Source organism: Heliangelus exortis, chromosome 3 (assembly GCF_036169615.1).
Source record: "Heliangelus exortis chromosome 3, bHelExo1.hap1, whole genome shotgun sequence".
Lineage (NCBI taxonomy): Eukaryota > Metazoa > Chordata > Aves > Apodiformes > Trochilidae > Heliangelus > Heliangelus exortis.
The window spans coordinates 35,428,035-35,451,810 of NC_092424.1; the positions used below are offsets into that span (position 1 = coordinate 35,428,035).

At 45.8% G+C, this 23,776-nt stretch overlaps 1 protein-coding gene across 1 annotated transcript; it reads left to right on the forward strand.

Annotated features, from left to right (window-relative positions):
* The first annotated feature begins 4,414 nt into the window (after window positions 1–4,414).
* On the forward strand, window positions 4,415–10,906 carry LGALSL (galectin like). Its single transcript, XM_071740179.1, has 5 exons — window positions 4,415–4,664; window positions 4,839–4,910; window positions 5,069–5,157; window positions 5,636–5,813; window positions 8,501–10,906. Exons 1-5 carry the CDS (start codon window positions 4,632–4,634, stop codon window positions 8,642–8,644), a joined length of 516 nt encoding a protein of 171 aa, XP_071596280.1. The 5' UTR covers window positions 4,415–4,631; the 3' UTR covers window positions 8,645–10,906.
* Window positions 10,907–23,776: the final 12,870 nt, after the last annotated feature.

Sequence of the window (23,776 nt, forward strand, 5' to 3'; positions counted from 1 at the left end):
TTCCCTTATGGACTGCATCAGCTCCCACCACAACTCTGCAGGTAGTACCTCTGCCTGTCCTGTGATTTGGACATCAGTTCTCCATCGAAGAGACTGGAAGCACTGAAAGATCCTGAACATGAACAGCCTTCAACCAGCAATTAATATCTTATCTGACATACCTTTATGTACATACCCTTGGTTCCTAGTGCAGACGTCAGTAAACAGCCTGCAAGACAAATATTTCTGATACGCACGTGTGCTGCACCAGATGTGCAGCAGTTCTGCGCAAGAAGAAATGACTCAGTCACCAGGACCATCTCCTTAAACACAGTCCTTGCTACTGAGAACCCCAGACTACTGACTTCTCCACTGGATTCATCCACAGAGGGAGCTTGAATCCCTAAGGGCAAGACCCAGACCACAACAAGGGGCAATGAGAAGCAGGGAGTTCACATGAAATAGATGTCCGGAGGGGTGCTGCTCCTGGCCCTGGATTCCCTCCTCTGTCCATGATGATGTGAGAGAACTATCTTGTGAAAGCACCCCAGTGTGCTAAACACTCCCTCCTGCACTGACAATACCAGTGTCATTTCTCTTTCCCACAGGTGAGCATGGGAGGGCAGGATTATGGACATGTCCACAAGTGCAAGGCAGCTCACACTTTAGGCTTAGTACACAGTGCCAGGGGAATGCAACCTCAGGACACTTGAAAGCCACATGGCAGAAGGACAGGTACATCATCTCCCCCTCTGCTCTTCAGCCCCTCACATCACATCATCTACACTGTCCTCTCCCAAATCCTGTTGTGGGCACCCACCCAGAGCAAATTTATGCAAGGCTGGGTTTGATCTCCCAGTTCTCTGCCTGAGGAATTTGCAGTGGCAAAGCTACAAAGATCAAAAAATAAAAAGTACCCAAGCCAAATAATTGTTTATTGTCACTGTAGTTTTGCTGTTGTAATTCTGAAAAGCAGGAATTCCTATTAACTATTACACATTTGCCTCCAACCACTGAATCAAACCAATCCCCAGACTTTCTTCTTTATCGTATTACTCAGCTTTTTCCGAGTCTGACAAAAAACAGGATTTGCCTTGCCACCCAGAAACCAAAGGAAGCTTCCACGAAACCAGCAAACACCTCCCATATTCTCACCAATGTCATTAAAAAAGCAAAACAAACCAGAGAGGTTGTATAAGTCAGCTTATAAACCTAGGCATGAGGAGAGCAATGTCAGTGGTAATGGGGCAAGAAAGGCAGGGTAATTATACCACACCAAAATTGCCATCGTGCTGCATTCCTTTCTGCTGAAGGCCAGCTAAGAATTAGATACACCTTTTTAAATCATCAAAGGGAGTGGCTGCAAGATACAAGGTCCTGGGATTAAGATGAATTTCTGGGTTTGCCAGTTCTCAGCAATGGCTTTAGTGGCTGGGCTGTGCATGTCATTAACTGTTCCCAAGTAGTGTTCACACCATGCCACTTCCTTTTCATCTTTTTTACAGTTCTCAGTATTTCAGGTCCCAGACTCCCATTGCACAAAGGGATGCATGAGCCTAGAGACAGAAGACAATACCTATCAACCCCAAGGATTTTTGTACTTGGTCAAATAGTTGAGTTCAGTAATTTGTACCTCAGCATTATTTCAGCTGAGCACAAGTATTTGTTGTTTTGCTCCAGGTACGACCATGAGGTCTGCAAGCTCAGGCCCTCAAGCATGAAAGCTCAGGAGCTTTCCTGTCAAGAAGGCTGGTATAAATATTGACCAGGGCCTGTTTTTTGCTGGTGATTTAACAAGGACTGCATGGATGAGGGAACAGATTTGGCTCAAACCTCTCCCTTTCTTCAGAACAAGAGTAGGAGCTCAGATGGCAGCACTCTCCCTGCAGCCCTTTGCAGAGGGGAACATGCTTGGGAATTGGGTCTCAAGGGAGCTTCCCCATGGGTGGGAGGCTCAGTGCTGGACAACTGAAAGGCAACCCTGCTCCACACACTGCTGGGCAGGGCAGAGGTACTGCTGGAGAACACCTCCCTGGGAGAAACCATAGAAGCAGCCATCACACCAGTAGGACAGCAGCACTCAGAGGCACACACTCCTGTTCTGCCACCTCGTTTGTGGTGCAAACAGGATTTTCAGTGTCCCCAGCAGATGTTATGGGGTGAGAGAAGAAAGTGACACAGAAATAGAAAGGCACAGTCCACCAGTGCCTTAAAAACATGGGCATGTCCTCCCCCATCTTAACTTCATGCTGCAGGTTCTTCCAGTCAACCTTTCCATGGCCAACAAAACAAAGGTCACATTTGTGCTAGTTTTTAGAAAACATGCCAAAAAAACAGATAAACAGAAGGCAGAGCAGCTAGCCAAATGGCCAAGTCTTACTACTTAATTATTCTGAACTGAAAAAGTTCAATTAATACCAGCTACAAAACACAAGACATAATGATGACCTCCCTCTCCCCTCACAAGAATTCATGCTTTGGCTGGCCTGATTTTAGGTCCGATAAATTTAATTGTATCCAAAAAGGTTTCTCCCTGTACATCAGAGGAAAAGACAAGGTGTTCTGAAAAGAGTTCTTTGGCCATCATGCAACACTACCACTAAAAGGGCAATTTATCTTCTCTCTTAGGCCAATAGAAGAAAAAGAATAATACAGATGGCATCAGCACTGGTGAGGTGAGCAGCACATGGGAGTTGACAGAACTATGAAGCTAACTACAGTTCCTCTTTGAGGTGAGCACTCAACTTTCCACTCAAAAGAAAGCCAACTCTTTCTATCGTGTGATGGTTTCATGTTACTGCACTGCTTAAGAATTCAGCCTCCTTGAAGTATTTGTGGAAGGTGCTTTTCCATGTGGTAATGGCTGACAACCAATGTTTTGGTGTGAAGAAAATAATTGAGTGGTTTTCCCAGGAAGAGACCTGGGCCACAGGGATGCCTGTTGTATGTCCAGCTGTGCTCGTACAACTGAAGAGGCCAAGACTCCAGTATGTGTCTTCCAGCTGAGTTGCATGCACAAACACAAGCATCTACGAGCAGTCTCCAGCTGGGCATTCAGAGATGAAAACATCTCCAAATTAGTGGGCACCACTGAAAAGTAACCAAGCGTCCAAACACTTGCACAATCTCTACTTGCTCTCAGCAGCTCTTGATTTCTCAAATGGCATCACCTACTGATTGCAAGCATTTCCCAATGGACACACACCATTGTATTGAAACCCTAAATATTGCACTGACTTAGCTTCTTCCATTCCACTTTATTCAACATGAGTAATTAATCCTTACAACGCCTCAGAGGAGGGACAGAAACATGAACTAACCCAGCCCAATACCCAGGTAAGAGGCACAAAAAAACAAGCAATCCATGTGAAGTCCTCTAGAAAACAGGCCAAGCCCAGCCACTGTGTCACCTTGCTAAAGAAAGGTCCATGGCTCCAAATCTTAGCGGTGAGGAAGCGAGAAAAAAAACCTTCCTCAGCTCCCCCCCTTCCTCCCTGGGACCCTAAACTCCTCAACAGGGTCATTGTCGGGAGCAAGTCACTTGAGCTGAGGTAAAGGCGAGGGACTCGCAGGACCACCAGGAGCAGGACTGGTGTCCTCGGTGGGAGCTTCACCCCGCTCCCCGCAGAGCTGGGCACCCATAGGCATCACCGCCACGTTGCATAATGATGGACACGGCACGTCAACAGGAGTTCCCTCTCCGGAACCGGCCACCGGCAGCCGACCGACCGACTTAGGCAATTACCGAGCCTCATTAAGAGGCCGGCTGGGTGGATTTCAAAAGGAGCTGCTGCCTGACTTGGCTCAGCGGCTGCAATACGCCCCGCTGCCATGGGCCGTGCCACCCTCGGGGCGGTGGCAGACGTGGCCCACCAAGGCAGCCGCTCGCCCCCAGGGGTCCACGGCCCCAAAACACCCCACTCCCGAGGGTCCACGCCGCGGAGGGGAGAAGGATGACAGTTCCTTTTAGAGGGAGGGGGCGGTGGGTGCTCAGCCATCTCTCCATCTCTGGAGAAGGGGAGTTACCCAAGATGCCAGTCTCGGCTTCTTCGCCGGGGTGTCCAAGCTCAGAAATAAAGGTGCTCTCTGAAATAAGGGGAGCGGGGCTTTTGTAGCCCCTCACCGGCCCTCTTCCCAGCACTGCTCACCTGCAGGCCCAGGTGAGGGGTCCCTGAGTCCCCGGCAGCCCGGAGACCGCCGGGTCCCTGCCAGGGCCTACCCCGGGCACCGCCGCCCCCTCCCCTCCTGCAGCCGCCCCCCCTCAGCGGGCCAGGACCGCTGGGCCGGGGTCTCCCCGCTCAGGTGCGGGCCCCGAGGCTCTTTCAGCCAGACCCCGCCGCGGGGCACGCTGCGGAGCGGAGGAAGCGGCAGGAGCAGCCCCCGCCCTGCCCGGTTCCCCCCCGGGCCAGGGGCTGGGCTACCCGCCGGGCGAGGCAGAGCCAGCCACCTCCCCTCCTCCTCCACCTCTTCCTCCTCCTCCTCCTCCTCTCCTTCCTACTTCTGCACCGGCTCCCGATCCCGCTCCGGCTCCGCCGCTGCCCCTCAACCACCGGGGCTGCCGCACAGCCCCATTCCCTCCCTCCCTCTCCTCCTCCCCCGCCGGTCCCCCTCCGCCCCGTCCCCAGCGCCGTCGCTGCCGCCGCTTCCACAAGATGGCGGGGACCGTGGCCGAGCGGGACGCGCTGGTGAGTGCCGCTTTGCCCCCTTCCCGGGGCTCCGGGACGGGGACCGGGGTGGGGCTGGGAAGGAAGGGCAGAGCAGGCCCCCCACGCCGGGCACCTGCGGAGTGGAGGGGGGCGGCGGGCGGCCGGGAGGGGCTCCGCCTGCCCCCGCCTCAGCGCTCTCCTTTCTACCTGCAGAAAATAGAGGACGGGCATTTAAACAACTCCCTGGGATCCCCTGTGCAAGCTGATGTGTACTTCCCTCGCCTGGTAAATCACCTTCATTTGTGTTTCTTTGGGATTTTATTTGGTTTGGGGTTTTTTTGAACACCTTTACCTCCCCTCCTTCCCCCCTCCCCCGGCTGCACAACGGCGGCCGCTGCTGATGCCGAGTTGACCCTCGCCATCCTCCCCCCTGTCCTTTCCAGATCGTCCCCTTCTGTGGGCACATCAAAGGAGGAATGAGGCCGGGAAAGAAGATCTTAGTAATGGGCATAGTGGACCTCAATCCCGAGAGGTAACACCCGGGCAGGGCGGCCCGCCCCGGGGGCGCTGGGCCTGGGGAGGGGGCGAGGGGGGGGGAGGCCACACACAGACACACATACACACGGATCCCTCCTTTCTGGAAAGGGATTATTTTTATCATTTTAAATATAGCGTGCTGATTTCTCCTTTGACCCATAGAGGGGGCATTTCTTTAAGGGATCCTGTTTCCCAACATGTCACTGGGGAGTAAAGGAGCATATAGAACATATATATATATATACATATATATACACATATATGCACAGTGCACATATATATATATATATGTGCAATAACTATGTTCTTGTCCCTGCTGAGCTTTGGGATCATTCCCTGAGCAAGCTGAGCTGTCACCCCTCGGTGCCGCTGTACTGCCAATGGCTTTAATAAGCTGAGAAATGAGACCAGCAGCATTTGGGGCTTATTTGCTTGTTTCTGGCTGAACGAGAGCCTTTTTGTTTGTGTTGCAGCTTTGGCATCAGTCTGACTTGTGGGGAGTCGGAGGATCCTCCTGCAGATGTAGCTATTGAACTGAAAGCTGTGTTTACAGACAGACAGTTTGTCAGAAACTCCTGTGTAGCTGGAGAATGGGGGGAAGAGCAATCGTCTATTCCTTACTTTCCTTTTATACCGGACCAGCCTTTTAGGGTGAGTACCAAGATGACAGTAGCTTGTGCATTATCTGATAAAGTGTGATAAGACCAAAGTTGCAGCAGAAGCTGACTTGCCTCTCGTGAAATCATGGTGTAGCCCTCACTTCTCCGGTTGAGACACCGGTTGCCAGATTGTTTCTATCTGTCAGAAGTTATGTGGAAATGCTTCTGCTGCATTCCGATGGGGCTGTGAACACCGCACCGGGGTGCTATGGCAAGCCAGGGACTGTAATACTGTGTGATGAAGCACACTTCATGAGCTTAGTTTTATAGCTATAAATTAAAAAGTGTGTTATTAGTGCATTAAAAGTTATTACTGGAGAATGTAAATACTCTGTGGGGCTGCCGTATGTTTTTTTTAATGGACATGGTGTTGGCAGTTTAGTGCAGCTAATAAGGATCTTGTTCATCCTTTGTCTCCAGGGATGTTACACTGAGGTTTACTATAGCCCTTCGTGTTATCAGATTAAACAGCTAAGTAATTGTGGTATTCTTTTCTGAACCCTGGAATTAAATCTCCTGTCAAAGTTAAATCTGTAGTCACTTGAAAATGGTGTACGTGGAAATGCTGTGGTGCAAGGGATGGACTGGATTGACCTAGAAGCAGATTCCCATCTGTAGTGTTTATGGTTACGTGAAGATGTCTTTGCAAATCAAGACTAACAAAGTGTGCAGCTGCAGAGGGCTGCTTCTCTCTGAGTGGCCTCACTGCACTGAAGGAAAAAAGGCTGCATGCCTTCTCCTTGCAGCTGACCCAGAAAAAACCCCCTCCTCCTCTCCACCCCTCTTACGAAACCTTGCTGGCCCCTCTGCTAAATGCCAACGCTCTGACCAGCTGCCAAACTCTCTTAATCCTTCTTGCCCCCAAGATAATCTCCCCCAACCCCAAAAGCTCACCATCTCCCCAGATGCTTTGGCTTTGAGAGGGTGCTTAGGACTCGTTTTGCTGCGCATTGGTTGCGCTCTACTTGCTTCTTCAAACTCTCACATCAGAACTGGCAACACCCTTTGGTGCGTGTGGGAAATGTGCTTGAAAGGGCTTGGAGGCTTGGCCCTGCTCTGACTGAGAGCGTTATACACTACCTGCTGCAGTGGGTGGTGGCTGGGCCCTCAGACAAGCCAGACAGATTACCCAGAGCATGTTTCGTGGGTGTCCCACTAATGACAGCTGACAGTATTGCATGCCTGGCATGAAATACTGTGGAAAGGGAAGTATTGCTATTTTTCTTTGGTTTCATGTTCTTCCTCTTTTTCCCCAAATGCATAATGGAATTTAGGCTCCCAATTGACTTTCTACCCTTGATGGTCTCCCTCTCAGTGAATTAATTAGGCTACTAAGTGTTCTTTGCTGATTACTGGTGACCCAGTCCAATTATTGTTCTGGTGTGGCCCAAGGTGAGCTGAAAAAATGCACGGTAAGCAGGGCTGAGGCTAACCATGTATTTTACATAACCAGGCCTAAGGCTGGATGCACCTGCTGCAGTGACACAGGAGTTGTGCAGCAGCACAGGCACCTCCCCGTGACATGGTATGCTACCTGGTCCCCAGGAGCTTAAGCTCTCCTGAACCATAGGCTGCCTCTTCTCCCACTGCAACGTGCTGTACGTCAGTCAGGCTTTGGCTCAGTCTGTCACTGGCCCTGTTCCCATTTTTATATGCTGTAATAGCAGCAGAGTCAAGTGTCTGGAAGCAGCACATTACTCCGGACCACCAGCCTCTTGAAATGATCCTTTATTTATCCGTGGCTTCCCTACAGATCTTATTCTTAAGCCTGCCCAGACCTGGAGGCCTCAGAGGGCCTGTCAGAGAAGCGCTCGTTCTGTGAACTCCTATCCCTGCTTCCTGCTGGGGCAGCTCCAGGGAACCTTAACTACAGGGCACCCTCTCAAGCCACCCCTAACAACAGGAATCTCCCGACCTGTCCAAGCTTGTTCAGCTCCAGGCTTTGTTGCTTTTCCAGAGTATTTCCGCAGGGCTTTAGGAGGAGGGATGAGCTGTGTCCTTCTCTGATCCTGTTTGTGCCTCATGCAAACTGTCTGGTTGAATTCAAGCCATTCTGCACTGCATTTCCCTCTCTGAAGCCCCAGTATGGAGTCTGGTCCAACAGGGACTCCTGGGCTGTCCACAGCCACCACAGTGAAGGCTTTTTAGTTTTGCAGCAGGTCTGCTTCTGTGTGTGGGAGGGGAGGGCAAACCTTACCCTCCTCTCTCGTTCACTCCCTCCCAGTAAATTAACAGAAGCATGGAAAGTGCTGCAGGGGGAACTGCCCCCTCATTTTTCATCAAAACAATTCTCAAGCAAGGAATGCAACTTTTAGGTTGGAAACACAGGGCTTTTTTTTTCCCCTGTACCTAGCAGTTTGTGTCTGTTTCTGGCATTATTCCAAGAGGCAAAACCTCCCTGATGCCAGTGGGATTGGGTTCTGGAGTCCTTCCTACCATGACAGGGTGAGATTGGATTAACGCCCCTGTGAAGTAAGAGCAGACCCATTACGGTGTAACTGGAGTCATGGGGGCAAACATGGGGTCTCAGCCCTGGCTGTTACCTGGCACATAAGTGTCAAAATGTGTAACCTCAACAGCACTACTTAAAGGCTGCTGGCAGTCCTTTGTGTTCTGTGAAATAAGTTCCCAGTTACACCGTGAACAACATGCTTCAGCATTTTATTTTTTTTTGTACAGGTTGAGATACTTTGCGAGCATCCTCGGTTTAGAATATTTGTGGATGGACATCAGCTCTTTGATTTTTACCATCGTATTGAAACACTTTCAGCAATTGACACGATAAAGATAAATGGAGACCTTCAGCTTACAAAACTTGGCTGAGCTTATTAGGACTGCAGATTCCAAACCGGCTCAGGTGCCATCATCCACTTGGAGAAGTGACAGCCGGCTCTGGACACAGCTATGGTAGGAAGGCTGCCCCATTCCTTTTCCGCATGCAGTTCTTCACTCCTGTGCCAAGGGATCGGGCTGTTTATCCTAATGAAGAACACTGTTGGTTAATAGACACTGAACCATTTTTCTTGGATCAAAATAGCCCACCTGGGCTGGATAATCAAATTGGAATGGCTTCAGAAAGACTTGCAGTCTTGTTTCAAATCTCACAGAAAGGCAATTTCTGAAATGCAGCACTAAAACCGGTTACTGAACAGCAGTGACAACAACAACAACAAATAAGTCTTTCTTTTGCAAATATTGTTTCTGCACTGAAGTGGAGTAGTGTAGCACAACATAGGGCCACGCGCTGATGTCCTTACCTGGGGCCTGAGACTGGTTCCATGGAAATCAATGGCAAAGCTCCCACTCACTTTAATGGGGTACAATCAAACTGTCTAGTCCTTAGTCAAGCACAATTCCCACTGGTTTCTATGGGATTTTTGCACACGCCTGGGGTCAGCTCTTCTGCTGGTGTAAATCAGCATTACCTCCACGGCTTGCAGTGGAATTTGCTGATTGCTCCCAGCTGCTGATTTGGCCCAAGAACTGTGCAAAAACCAAATGAGGGTATGAGGACACAGCCTGTATAGTTTAGTCAGGGTATTTGCATAGAATGTAGATTGTTACGAGTTTTTGCACAATGTATTGTTAATACAATTTTTAAAGCTCATCTGTAGTTTATTTATTTATACTCATTGTATGTATTATTAGTAAAAATGAACAATCTTACTGATGGCTAAGAACAGCAAAGTGTAAACATTTGGAATGTACAGAATGTCTTAGGTTCTCTGGGTAAACTTTACATATCTTTCTTGAAAAATCATGGTTCCTATTAAACATTTAGTTACATTTTAATGGAGCCCTCTAGGTCCTGGGAAAATGTGGGCATGGTAGTTGGTGGGGGTGGGGGGATCTCTGCATATTCACTAGAAACTGTTTTTCAGGGCTTACTAACTTTGCTGCCCGGGATAGGTTTGAGTTAAAGTCGATGTGTTTTAAAAACTTAAACAGCAAATTTGTAGGTTTAACTGTGCTTTTATAAGAGAAGAGAAAAAGTTAAATTTGGCAGTCTCTTAGTTCAGAAAGAGAAGCAGCTTCTTTCCAGGGGAGCTGGGAGATTTTTTGCACTTGTTTGAGAACACACTCTGCCTTTGATATGACAATTAAAACTTGTCTAGACAGCCAAGTTATTAATGCTTGAAAATCAGCTACTGCACATGAATAATAACTTTTCATGTCGCTTTTTAAATAGTAGGTATAGCTGTATAAACACAGTCGTTGCGCTACACTATAAATGAACACAGCCACTTTTCTTAACTTCTTTAGGACTAAATACACTTTTTTCCTTGGCTGCTCACAATAGACTGTAGCAGGTCTTTCTGAGTAGTTACAATCATGATATAAACATGTATTTAGGCAATTTTGAAAACATGTAATGTAGGGACTTTCTAAGACACAAAATACAAAAACATGCTTTGTAGCACTGTATTTAAAAAAAATAAAAAAAAAAGATGAGAGAAGAATCTCACAAACAGAACTATGTTAAACCTGCAATAAAGCTGTGGTTTAAAGTAACCAGAACTGGAACATCCAAAGTTGAGGGTAGAATGCCAGTTGCAAAGCCTCATTTTGTGCTAATTTGGCCTGCAGTTAAGAAGCCTTAGACTGCAAGCTGAAATTCCAGCTGTGGCTCTAGTCCAAAGTCTGTTGAGGTCAATCAGAGTCCTCTGAGCATAGAAGCCTGATTCTTATTTCATGCAAGTACAAAGCTCTGTAAAGACAGGGAGGTCTTGCTGCTGCTGCAGACAAGTTAAGAATCAGGCTGAAACCTATAAAATGCAAGTTAAAAATGGAATTTTTAGCCTTAACATTGACATTCCCTGATTTTTCCTCCTGTTTCCAAATTAAAAGAGAACCTGTTATTTTCCAGATGATCTTTTTATCTGGTGTGTGGCTTTTAAGCTGTACATCAGATTGAATCTTGATATGAAATGTTCCTGTCTTGCTCTGTTTTTACTCTTTTACATGATGACTGTGTCATTTTCCATTGTAAAAAGAATGCTGACAGTGTTTTGGTACAAAATATATTCTTAAAAATTATGATGATGATGATGATGATAATAAAAATCCAAGGGAAAGGTGCTTCTACATGAGGTGTTTGGATTTTTCTCCAGCTTGGAAGTACTCTGTGGTTCCAAAGCACATGACTGATGAATTCTGTTTGGAGAGAGATTTAGCACCCTCCCTGCCAAGCACTTTCTCCAACTAGATATGTAAAACCAATGCAGTGCCATTGCCTCAGGCTGTCCTGCTTGTCCAGCAGGCTGTAAGTAGCAGGGCTGGAAAGAATAAACAGTACCATGACCTTACAGTAGCACAAAACCAAAAGGTTCCCTGACAGCACAATTCCAGTAGTGATTTCCTCTCCATGCTTTTACTGTAGCCCAGAAAAAGCAATTTGGCTGACTTAAATTTTCAGCCACTTGGGATCCCTGGTAGGTTAACACAGCCCTCAGACTTTTCCTGCCCAACACGGGCTCGGCAAGCTCAGTGCCTATGCCAGAAATACCAAGATGAACTCAATGAACCACTCACTCACTCACTCAGTGGTGTCTGTCAGGAGCAAGGGCCCAGTGGTAACTGCTTTGCCTCTGCTCCCACCCACTGATCTGGGCACTCCCATTTGTTCCTGCTCTAGTTGTTTTCTGTCTCAAGAAGATGCTTTTTTGAACCTGATTCTGGTTTTGCCTTTGCATAATTCCACCCCCCGTGGCGCCCACCACCTGATCCTGCCCTGTTGTGGTTTCTGAGCCAGGCTTCAAGGCAAGAAGGGCTGTGAACCCACTTCTGATGGGTTGTGGTTTGGCTGAGAGCTCAGGATAGGGCAGAAAGTCACAGGTACATCTTCCACATCTATTTGTCTGTCTAACACCACTTTGGAAGCCTTTTTACTTTGCTTTTGAGCAGTACCAGGCTATGGCAGGCAAAGGAAAGATGATGCCTTTGTAACCCAGAGCTGTTCCACCCATTTTTGGCTTACATTGGCTGGACTTGTTCAGAAGCAACTGCTGAATGTTTCCACTTCCAGTATAAGTCTGAGAAAACTGAGGCCTTAAACTCCTCTGTTCAGTTGACTTCGAGCCAGATCCAACTGTTTATGAGGGGAGACAGTGCTGCAAAATTCCTATCTGAATTTTTTTTGACTCTGCAACTTAAAGACTATTCAGATCTTCATTTTGGATAAAAGCCCTACCAGACCTGAAACAAGACTGCGTCTAAATTTGGCCAGGTTTTCCCAATGTTTTTCAGTAGGGACAAGTGGTCTCTCAGCTTCTTGGAAGATGCAGTTTTTCAGGACTACATGAGCATGTGAACCAGCTTTTGAAATCTTATGCTAGAATTTATTAGTTGAATATTTCCATGGTTTCCTCTGAATGAGGAAATTAATTCTGAAATGAAAGAGACCCTGAATGGTTAAAACCCATATGGAGCAGAATCCCTTAACTTAGCATAGCTTTATTTTTTTCCAAGGAGGAAAAAAACCAATCCCCCTGCCCCCCTCCAAAGAAAAAGCCAAAAAACCCAAAGAAAACCCTACACAGACACAAAAATAAACAAAACAAAAAAAAAAAATGATGACCACATTATTTAGTTATGTTTGGAATTGGCTGTGATAAAGATGATTTTAAAAAGAGGTTATTGCCTACTCAGAAAGAACCTTGAAATATTTCAGTATCATGAGGTACTCTGTGTCTAAACATACTTCACATAAACACTTTTTCACAGCCAAGTTGTTAACAATGTTACAAAACACCTTATTTTTGTGTCACAATTAGAAATGTTTCCTCCACCTAGAAAGAACATTCTGTACTAAATATTCATATGTTGTCTATGTGAACTTGCACTAACAGATACCATATTCTGCCTCCCCTCCTTGACTAGCTAGAGAAGAAATACGTGTAATATTGCTAAACCGGTTGACTGTGACAACTGCTTGAGGCATAGCATCTTTCTCAAGGGCTGTTTTGAGTAAACAGCCTTAAAACCAAAGGGAGAGCCTGATTCACTGATCTGCTGTGCCAGCTTTCCACCTCTGTTGCTCTCCTGCTGTGAGGCTGTGACTGAAGCCCTGAGATTTTCATCTAAGAAAGCAGCACCGAGATTTCTGCCTTTTGGGATTCAAAACTTTTCAGTGTGGGGAGCAGACTGAAAAGAGTCTACTCTCAAGAACAGAGTAGTCACACTGCTCTTGAGCTTGGTAGTAGTGTTAGGGTAGCACGACATGCTGAAGTCCTTCCCAGAGCAGGAGTTCAGAGGGAGGGAGGTGATGGGCACTTCAGAGCCTTCCAACAGCTGTGGAGCTGTGTGACAAGTTTCCCAGGGACAGGCATTTGCCACGTTGTTAGCTGCCACATTCTGCAACCCCGTACCAGGACACAGAGCAAAAAATCCCAGCGTTGCTTACAGGTTTGGAAGGCATGAATGGGTTCATGTTCCTACCTGCCTTCTTTGAAAAAGGCTCCAAAAAAAAAAAAATAAAAAAAAAAAAATAGGGATAGCCATGCCACTTAGGGTTTGGTTTTTTTCCACCCAGACATTCAAGCGGTGTAGCTGATGTGGGGGTCATCTCACCTCCCATCCGTGAGAGGTGCTCCCCACAGTGACCTTTCCAAGCAGAAAACTGTAGAACCACAATTCTGCTGAGCCAGTTAGTGGTGGCTCTATCCCAACACCTCTGGCACTGATCTGGCAGTATGAGGAATAAGAGTCAGGCTGAGGGCAGCCCTAAATGCTCACTGTGCTAAGCAGGAAGAAAAGCTGCACACATCCAGTGAGATCAGGTTAGTGACCTGGTAAGATCTTCTGTAATCGTGGGTATTCTGATTTTCTCACATGGATCAGAAAGCATACAGGTAAAAGTAACTTTGCAATGATTGGTGTGTGGGATTAGAACCAAGGCCAACCCAAATGGGGAGAAAAAATGAGCTGCAGACGCTTTATCTGGCTTTGATACACCCTCCCAGCTCCTCCCAGCAATCACTGCTGTTAGGAACATACACAATTACTACAACAAGGAGATTCAGCAGCATGTGCAAGATCAAAATAATAAACTCATACTTTGCCACAGGTCCTCCCTAGCTTCTGTTGCTAGGCCTCTCCATCTGTCTGTCAACAAAGAACTACATCCTGCCGCTTTGAAAATCCATGGCAAAAACCCCTTTGACTTTCATGGAAATAGGTCCATGAGAAAAGGGGTATTTCTAGCTCTCCCTCTCCAGTTATTTTCAGCCATACTCTAAAAATCTGTTCGCTCATTCTCCTGAGTTTATTTTTAAGTATGAATAGAGGACTATTTCTGTCTGCATTATCCATTTGAGTAGATGGAACAGAAAGCACAGCCTCTCTCTGCTGCAGTGACACTGGTTCCACAGTTAACCAATGGGGTGTCTTACATTCATTACCTCCTCATCTTAAAAGTGAGGGTGTGCGTGAAGCAACCAGACAATAACAGTACTATGTATCATTCACTACAGATCTATTTTTGTGTGTTGTGCCAATTTCATAATGAACTTTTAATGACAATAAAACATGAAATCTATGCCAGGCTGTTCTGTCTTTTATCTGAATTATTAGTGCTCTTTACACACCCTCTTGACTTCTTTAACTTCTGGCTTCTTTTGTTTTCTGACTGCCGTTCAGATGATGCTAACTCTTTCCCTCATAAAACTGTAGAGTGAAATTTTGGAAGGAGATGCTCAGCTTTCGTAGCAGCTTGTGTAAAACTCCTTTAGCTGAAGCACAATCTATACAGAACAATCAAATAACTTCATTAGGGGAAAGAATAGCTTGCTTACTCATGCAAGTCTCCTGCTGATGTCACCGGGTAGTGTAAGCCTCAGGAATTAACAGGCACGACTCAGAGCTTAGGGCCAGACCATGAGACTCAGTGGCTGATCACTTTTGCACAGGATAAAACAGCCCATCAGCAGGGTAACTCACAGACTCTGGTGGGACTGGGTTCAGTGGTGAGGGTTATGTGGTGAGCAAAACCACCAGATCAGCTCCAGACGTTATTATGAGATCCGGTGTTTCCCTTGCTGGCGTGATGATAACTGAAGGTCACATTGTCCTGAAAAAGATACAAGGTCTCAGCTTCTTGCAGTAAAAGCTGTCGGAAAAATTCTGCACCATCCAAACAGGAAAGGATTATGCCCCACATCCAGTTGTGGCTCTACAAAACGAGTGAGGTTTCTGAGGGAAACCTCAAATTCTGAAGCAGCAGATGAAGAGGCTTTGAATGCAGCTAGGCCTGTGTTTTTTCTCCCGACAAAATGATAATGAATCAGATGCTCCCCACACAGTTCATCCCAGCTCTAACCCATGAGCACGGATCTGTGTCCGTCCCTGCTCAAAGCCAGACTGAAATTGCTCTTTCATTTACTACAGAGGATCCTAAAAGGGATATGTTAACACACCTAGTTAACACACAGCACTAGGTAACCTAAATGCAAATCAGAAACAAGGAGGACAGAGGTAAATACACTCAATAGTCAGAAGGCTGTAAATGGTGTAAAAGCAGCATCTATTCCTCACCAGACAGTGGAACAACAGCAGCCATGTAAGTACCTGGGATGGTTCTCAAAAGGGAGAATATACACATCCATTTTCACCACTTGCATTGACTGACTCCTATAAAGACACCTGAAAAGCTCTAGTTTGACCTGTAACGCTGAGTAAACTACAGGCATGAGTTTTGGTAGGAAGGAAGGGAAGAGGTCACCCACCTGCTCTTGATGTAGCAAGTGCAATGTGTATTTCTCTCCCATTCAGACCAGCACTGGGCATGAGTCACAGCTGGACCTTTTTTTAGAGGAGTGTTTCTGAGCCTGATGTCAAGCCAATCCATGTTGAGGGATTTACTCACAGAGTGCCACAAATACGACTCTTTGCTAGCACTGCACTAGATCTTATTTTTAAATTATGACTTTCACCACTCTTCTAAGAATAGAGGCAGGCTCTGAAACATCACGTCAACTCCAGCATTCTCCAGAGGTTGCACATTTCTCTTCCTGTTCAGGTTTTGAAGCTTCGGTTTCCCCACTGGTGCTTTGCTAGACCAGGGCTGTGGTGCTGGAGGAATCTACTGCCAGACCCTGAGAAGGAAGTGGTTTTCAGCATCTCTCTTCCCAGCAGGCAGAAAGAGACCTCCAAGTCTCCTTTGGCAGTCAGAAGTGACAGCAAAACAGAACTACAGTGACTCCTGGTTTGTAGAACAGGGCTTCACTGCCACACTGAAAGGTAGGAACAAAAGCCTGGTTAACTATAAAAAAGCTCTATTGGAGCTGAAGAGTAAATCTCAGCAGCAGAGAGGGATTTCAGTACAAGGCAATCTGATACTAACAGCAAAGAGAAGTGCTCCCTGGGCACCCAGGGGCCATGGGCAGGTGTTGCTTCCATCGAACAGAGAGGCAGAGCTCTGGTGGAGCAGCCTGTTGCCAAGTACTGATGCAGATGCTGGAGGTTTCCAAGAGTGCTCAGTGGCTTTGCTTTTGCCTGGCTCCCAAATCCCTTGTGATGGGAGAAAAGCCAGTGCTGACAGTACAGTAATGTATGACAAGCTACAGTAGCTGCTCCAGCACTGCACGCTCGAGGAGGCAAAGCGGATTCTTTCCTGGCTGCTCTCTAAGAAATTTTCTGTTCAATGGGAAAGATAATCACTGTCTAGAAGAGATCCAGACCAGAAATAAAGAGAGAATATGGCTCTAGGCAGAAGAAATATTCTCTAATGTAACAGATTCCCTAATTTAAAAGCACAGAGGCAGCAGTGGGGTTCCTTTTACACCCCAGGATAGAGTGAGCTGCAATGGCTACCAAAACACACCCAGACAGGCAAAGCTGCAAGCAGCTCTTGATTATTGCAAGGGTGCAGAACTCAGCTTCCACAACCATTCCCCTCCATTTCCACTGCCTTTTTCTCAGGGGTGGCAGATCCTTCCCACAAGAGAGAACTGTTGCTGGAAACCCCACAATCAGAGGATTTTTCTGGTTGCTTCAGAGCTTTGGACATCCTCTACAGACACAAACCAAGGTGCACTTTACTTAGCTCCACTCACTGAAGAAATACAAAGCACTGACAAACTTTCATTTCGGGTGTTTGCTGCACCTTGTATTCAAAAGTTGATGTGCACACACATTTTCCTAGACAAAATATAGCAGCCACATCCTGAGTGATGCAAACAGGTTTCAGTGGAAAGCACTCAATCTCAGTGGAAGTACACAGATACATAGCAACTGAGTACCTGCTGGAATATGAACTGGTTTAGGGCTCCCATGACAAACCTAAGCTCTTTGAGCTATTTAAGAAATGCTCCGAGGCAAAATAACAGGATTCCATTTATCAAAGGGAAGCACATGATTGTTTTAATGCATTGTACACCTGAAGCTGCAATAATGCAGGCTACAAGACGAGGTTTTTAAGTGACAGGGAAATCAGTTGTAACTGTAATTGTTGTTGTCTTTATGTATTACCAGCTGTATTGATTACCTTCATCCTCTGTGTTTCTGGCAACTAGGGAAGATGCTACATTATCTGGTGTTTGTGTTGGAGAGCAGCAGAGACTGGTGTATTTTTAGAAACAAGATTCCCGCAGTGTAATTGTAGCAATTGGATGATCATACACATGCATATTAAAACACCACCAGATGAATCCCTGGACAGTGCCAGCAAACATTTCACTGTTTGGAGTAGAAGGAAAGAGCAAGAATGAACAGCTCAGAAGTTTAACAGCTGACAAGCACAGTCTGTTTCCCTCTAAGAGTGACCTCTGAGAGCTGTGCAGCTCACACTGGCCAGTGTGAAAGGGAAGGTGGTAAAAAGCAGAATCTCACGTTCCAAAATGAAGAGATCTGCAGATCAAAATGAAGAGATCTGCAGATCAGAATGTCTGTATCTCTCCTCCCCTTACCTGGTCCCACAACACGTGAAATTACATCTTTGTAGCAGTAAAGAGAACTGATGGCCATCTATAGATGCCCTTTAAGGCCTCAGTCCTGGATCTCAGCTACCAGCAAGCAGTGTCTGGGGTGCCTGCCTTGCATCATGGGCCATGGTGGAGAGGTTCCTGGCTCACTACATCTCTTCAAGATCACAGAAGTGCAAGGCTTACTGCTGGTCACAAAACTGTACAGATGTGGGTACAGAGCTGGTTGGGACAAGTTGCCGGTAACCGCAGGTGGCTGGGAGGTAACCAGGAGCTGTCTGTGGAGAGCGGGTGTACAGCAGCATCTCTTGGAAACTTACAAGTCTTGTAAATTCATTTATATGTCTCGTAAAGCAGAAGATGCTGTTTCAGACTCTCTGGGAATACCAGCCAGGTTAACAGTCCTGTCACTGGGATGCTTTAGGCAGGAGTTGTTGTACAGGACCCATCACACAAGGCCTGAACCTTTCCACTAAGAGCCAACCTGAGTGCCCCAAATCACAGAACAATATGGGTTTACTCGTAGAAGAAATTAGTGATGTACACCTGAAGCATTCAGCAGCCATTCAGGTAGGTGTCAGAATGTCAGGTATCTCCCAGTAGGTTGTTGCTGTATTCACTAGAAATAAACTGATGAGCACAGACCACCATAGGAGCCTGATGACTGTGACTTGATAAAACTCACAGTCCAAACAGTTCAGAGCCTTTGGCTGTGCTAACTGGAATGTGTTGTAGAGGACAGCACGAGGGATGCTGTGGCAGACAGCTGTAGTATAATCTGCCACAGATAGATTTTTCTTTCACTTATCTTTAATTAGAATTGGATTGAAACTTATTCAGTAGTCTTGGGTCTTCTGTATTTACTACTGCAATTGGACATGCTGCTATTGCTAATCTTTTGCAGAATTCTGTTATGTTTATGCAAGCTGACATGGTTCATGAATGGCAATATACTCCATGCAGAGAAAATTCTTCTCTGTCTGCCTTCAGTGTACCACTCTTCTGTCTCATTATGTGCTCTTTTATCTTTTAATAGGTGGATGAATAAAGAGATGTGTACCTTCTCAGTGTCATTTAGCTTTCTATTCACTTTCATCGTGTTTATTATCACCATCTTCAAGGTACACAGGCCTTTTCAGCCTAATGACAAAATACCAGACTAGAAACTTTTCTAAAATGCTTTAGCACATAGCTTCAATCCACAATGAAAGAATTAACAGTCACTGAAGTCGAAGTAAATTGCAGGTGGTGGTATATTGCCTAACATCCTGATGTAAATATAAGATAAAGGCCCACTCCAAGGAGTGTAGTGCAACACGAAATCCAAGTGCACAGACTTTGCATGTCAAGTTATATCTTCATTTCAGAAAAGCCTCTAATTATGCTGAATTGTGTGCTTTCAAGCTTTCCTACACCTGGCCTCCAGGAACCCCTCCAGTTAACTGCAGGCAAAGACTCCCTCCATGTCATTCTCTCCCCACAAGGGACTTGAGACACTGAACCTACATAGTCAAAGCTCCAGACCAAGCGGACCTCCACCTCCTCAGCCTGTCCCCGCCTGCCTTTGGCCAGCTTCTAAGTAATTTTTGTTGCTTCCTTTATTTTACGTTCAAGCCACCTTCTTCTACCTGCAGTGCTGAAAGGGAGTAGCCAGATCAGGCTTCTCCGAACACACCACTCCACAGGGAACATCTTGTTCTGGGGAGGGCATGGCAGGAAGAAATGTCCTTCATGGCATTCACGGTGACGTGAGTCCAGTCCCAAACAGGAAGCCACAACTTTCACTGCCAGAGACCACCACCCATCTCAAGTATGTAGCGGCTCCACTTTCCCCCTTCTAAGCTGCTTGACTTAGACCTCAAACAAATCCAAAGGGAAATTCTGGATACCTTCACAGGTGAACTTCCATATTTGGCCATGAAGCCACAGGCTGTAAGGATTGGCATGCAGATACACAGAAGCATGCCAAAACTTCCACAGCAACATGTAACTAGTGTACACAAATACAATTACACATGCATTTATTGGGAGAAGGTGGGAGAGTGACTCTAACATGTGTCAACAGCTTCCCAGGGTGAGGACTCAAAAGAGCTATTTGCTGCAATAAAGACTGATGCTTAATACACAGTTTTCTGCAAAGACAGCTTTTTTTGCTTGGGCCAGCTGAGTGGCTACATTAATGGGAAAGCTGGAAGCCTTTGGTGGGTGAATGGTAGCTGAAACTGCAGGCGTATTCATGCCATCTTCTGCAGCATCTAATTTCAGCTGTGGTAATTCAGTCTTGTCTCCTTGGGTTCCCTATATAGGCAGTGGAAAGAGAGACACTCATCCAGGAGATGATTTAGTGGAAACAATTTTGATGCCCTGAATGGTCTTCCAGATGCCTGAGCTCCAATGTTTATAAAGGGACCTTAAGGACACTAACCTACTACCAAACCCCCAGTTGTAGATGCCTGATCTCCCCTTCAAAAACATACACAATCTGTGTTTAAAAACAAACAAACAAACAGCTGGAAAAAGCAGGCCGCTGGTAGGTAACTCCAAATGTTTTCTTAAGCATCTGCTTACGGGAAGGAAATTACCACCCTAAGAAAGGGAAAACCAGCAAGGCTTAGAGTGCTGAAGGCAGAGAGTTATGCATCGTTCACACAACAAAGATGACACCTGAAATTCTGCTTCCACAGGTGTTCACCTGTCCTGCCAGATGTAGAAAAAAGATCTGAATGAAAAGCCCTGGAAAGACCTGAGGCACTTAGGGCAGCACCTGAACAACAATCCTCTTCAGCATCTCACAGGTGATGCAAACATCTTCCACAAATAGGAGTAAGAAACACAAAACATTTTATCAAATGCTAGAAGATGTGGAAAGGGCTCTATAAACACATGACCTTTGTTTAATTACTTTCCAGACTGCTGAAAGCAGAGTTTTCTATTAGCCAGATCCAAAGTAAGTTTTGATTATGGGACTTTGGGTGGCTTTCAAGCAGGTCCTGCACTGCCAGAAAGAGGAAAATACTGTGTGCCTCCCCTTCTACCAAAAGTAAAACCAGATAAAGCAGAATCACACTTATCTTTCTGATTAGACTGAATAGGGCGATTTTTTGGTGCCTGTTCTTTTTTAACTGTTCAGTACCAGTGTACAAAGGAAGACACAGAACAGCACCCTCTCGGAACCCAAGCAACCAAATAGTTCTTGGCTGATGGTTTTCTTTGCTAACATCACTGTGAATGCAAAATGTTTCAGCATTCAGCCCTCATTCCTTGATGGTCTCCTACTCTTGAATGTAGAAGAAACAATGCTGGGACTCTACCAATGTTGAGGTTAGAGCAGCAAAAAAATCCCTCCTATTTTGGGTAGCCAATTTCGTGCACAGGTTACATTTTATCACTCCAAAATGGCTGGATGCCAGAGATGGGTGAACGATCACTGTGAATGATCACTGGCTACACAAAGTCCGAATGAGCCTGACAGGTGTTTTGGAGTGTTTTACCAAGAGGAAGAAATACCAGGTATTAATTATTAAGTGACCACCTAGGGAGAATGAGACAGAACCACTTTGTTGATCTCAGTCTCAGCTACCACCAATGCTATGATGTGAATGTGCTCACCCTCCCATAAGGCTGCAGACTCTACAAAGGAGAGGGAATGGGCAGAGTGCCTGAAAGCAGAAAGGGAACGTGCTCGTGTCTCTGCCCAGAGATAACAATCCTTCAGCTGCTGTTTTAGCCTCAGTCAGAATTATCCCATTTCGTGAATCTGCCAGCACACAGGGAAAGACAACATGGGCATGAAACTCCTTACTCAGCAGATGCAGGACAAAGGCTTTTCATTTTCTAAGACAATATTATTTTTACATGTAGCTTTAGTTAAACTCAAGACTCCTGATGTGTTCGTATTCACTTCAAATTCCTTGTCTACTTTGCCCAAATAAAGGCCAAGCAAAGGTTTGGGGTTAAGGACTCTGATGGACTGGAGAAACTGAAGAACAATGATATGTTCATCTATTTTGTTAAACCTGAAGACTTCAGAAATACAAGACTTTGCATTTACAGGCATTTTTTACTGCCAGTGGGGCTCAGGACGGTGAGCTTAGCAAATCTTAGTCTGAATGCTGGTTTATTTGGGCTTTTTGTTTGTTGTCTGTTTGGGTTTTTTTTACTTTTATCGACTTTATGCTCCTAATCTCATAAGAATCCATTTTAATACACCCCAAGGAAATGAGGGGGAAACCCTCAGATTCCTAACTAGGAACACTAAACCTGGGCAAAGATCTAGACAAGGGTGGTCCTACTCTGAGAGAGTGACAACACTGAAGATGTAATTTAAAGATAATGGAAGTCAAAGAAGGTGATATCAAAGGACTAGAACATAGTCTTTTGGGTTTTAATTGCAGTTGGCTCCACTGGAGTACCCTCTGAAAGAACTTTGCACAGGAGCACCCCATTAGCTGTAATAGACCATGCACAAAAGCCTCAGAGAAAACCATCTTTGCACAGCAAACAGTAGTAATCATAAAGAAAAAAGCAAGTCTTACAGCCTTTTCTTTTTCTTCTTTGATTGAAAAGTGTAAAGACATGCTGGCTGTCACACACAGATTTATTCCTGGCCTTCAAAACATTCTTAATTCTAATGAATCCCAAGCCTACATCTGTGTCTAAGGTGGATATCATTGCAGCTTGTTGCATTCTACCAATAGATCCACTTGTAACCTATAATCTCTTGGGTGACCCCTCTCTCCTAGCAACCATTGCTTTGGTAAAGAAGTGATTCTCTTTTGTCATAGCTGAGCAATACCAGTACAATGAGAAATGCAAATAGTGCACTGAAGAAGGTCCTGTGGTGGTGATTTTTGCTTCTTGGGATGTGAAAGGGTTGAATCAAGATATTAGATCAGCCAAAAAGAATCACAGCAATAAAACCAGCACTCAAAAGCTCACACAAATGCTATGTATTTTCCACACACTAACACTAGCTGCCACCATGGCAAAGGTTACTTCCTGCTCTTCATGGGACTCACTCATTCACTAACATATTTATCTCCCATACATCAGTCCCAATGCAGAAAAAGAAAGTTATCTTTCAGCTCAAGGTATGAAAGGTCCAGCCTACCCCATAGAAAGCCAGGCTTGACACCTTCCATGCATAAAGCTTGCCCACAGGCAAGAATGAGCCTCGAGAAGCTGCAAGAATGTTTATAATGTAGGGATGACTCCTTATAGACAACCAGAAGAGAAAAACACACCACGGACACTTCCTGTGCCAGGCCCCAGGGCATGCTTGCAGCTGTGCCATGCTACAAGGATATACATTAACAAACAAAGCAATAACAAGGTAATAATTGTGAAGGGGGAAGAAACCTATCTGATGCACTCTTAAACTGAATTAAAGGCACCACAGTAGCTTGCATGTAACTGAATCTGACTCAGAAGAAACTGGTCCAGCTCTGTAAAACCAGCCTCGAGGCAAAGCTGAGCACACAGTGCCTCTTTGTCATGTTTTTTAGGGGGGGTATCACCCTGGGTTTTTTTTTTAGGGGGCACAGAGTTGCAGCTCTATCTGCATGCATCTCTGTCAGACTGAGAAAGGGGGACTCTCCAGAGAAGTGGCCTAGCTAGGAAAGGCACATAAACTGTCAGCCAAAGCCAGAGATGTGTAAACATGAAGGTGCAGCCTATAAGGTAACTTAAACACATCTTGATGGTGTAGAAGTGCTGAGGTGTAAAAATCTTATCCGTGTCATCAGCTGTCAAACTGCCTCTAAAGACATTTATATGGGGAAAAAAAGACCAGAGCACTCAAGGCTCTGCAGCCATGAAATGGATACACCACCTATCCCTGACTGGCTGGCTGTGAGTGAGAAAAGAATAAGTCAGTTTGCAATAGCTTCCACAGCAGATTCAACTTTCACCTCCTTCATTCCAGAAGCAACTCTGCAATGGGCCATCTGATAGCAGTTGAGCTCCATCAGCACAATTTAGATAAAATAACCCCAGAAGGTACAAGAGGACATGCTAGAGGGGAGCAATCAGGTGCTAA

Coding starts and splice junctions, on each gene's coding strand:
- LGALSL (XM_071740179.1), top strand. CDS start 4,632: ATGGCGGGGACCGTGGCCGAGCGGGACGCGCTG. Junction 4,911..5,068: donor ATGTGTACTTCCCTCGCCTG/GTAAATCACCTT, acceptor TGTCCTTTCCAG/ATCGTCCCCTTCTGTGGGCA. Junction 5,814..8,500: donor TACCGGACCAGCCTTTTAGG/GTGAGTACCAAG, acceptor TTTTTTGTACAG/GTTGAGATACTTTGCGAGCA.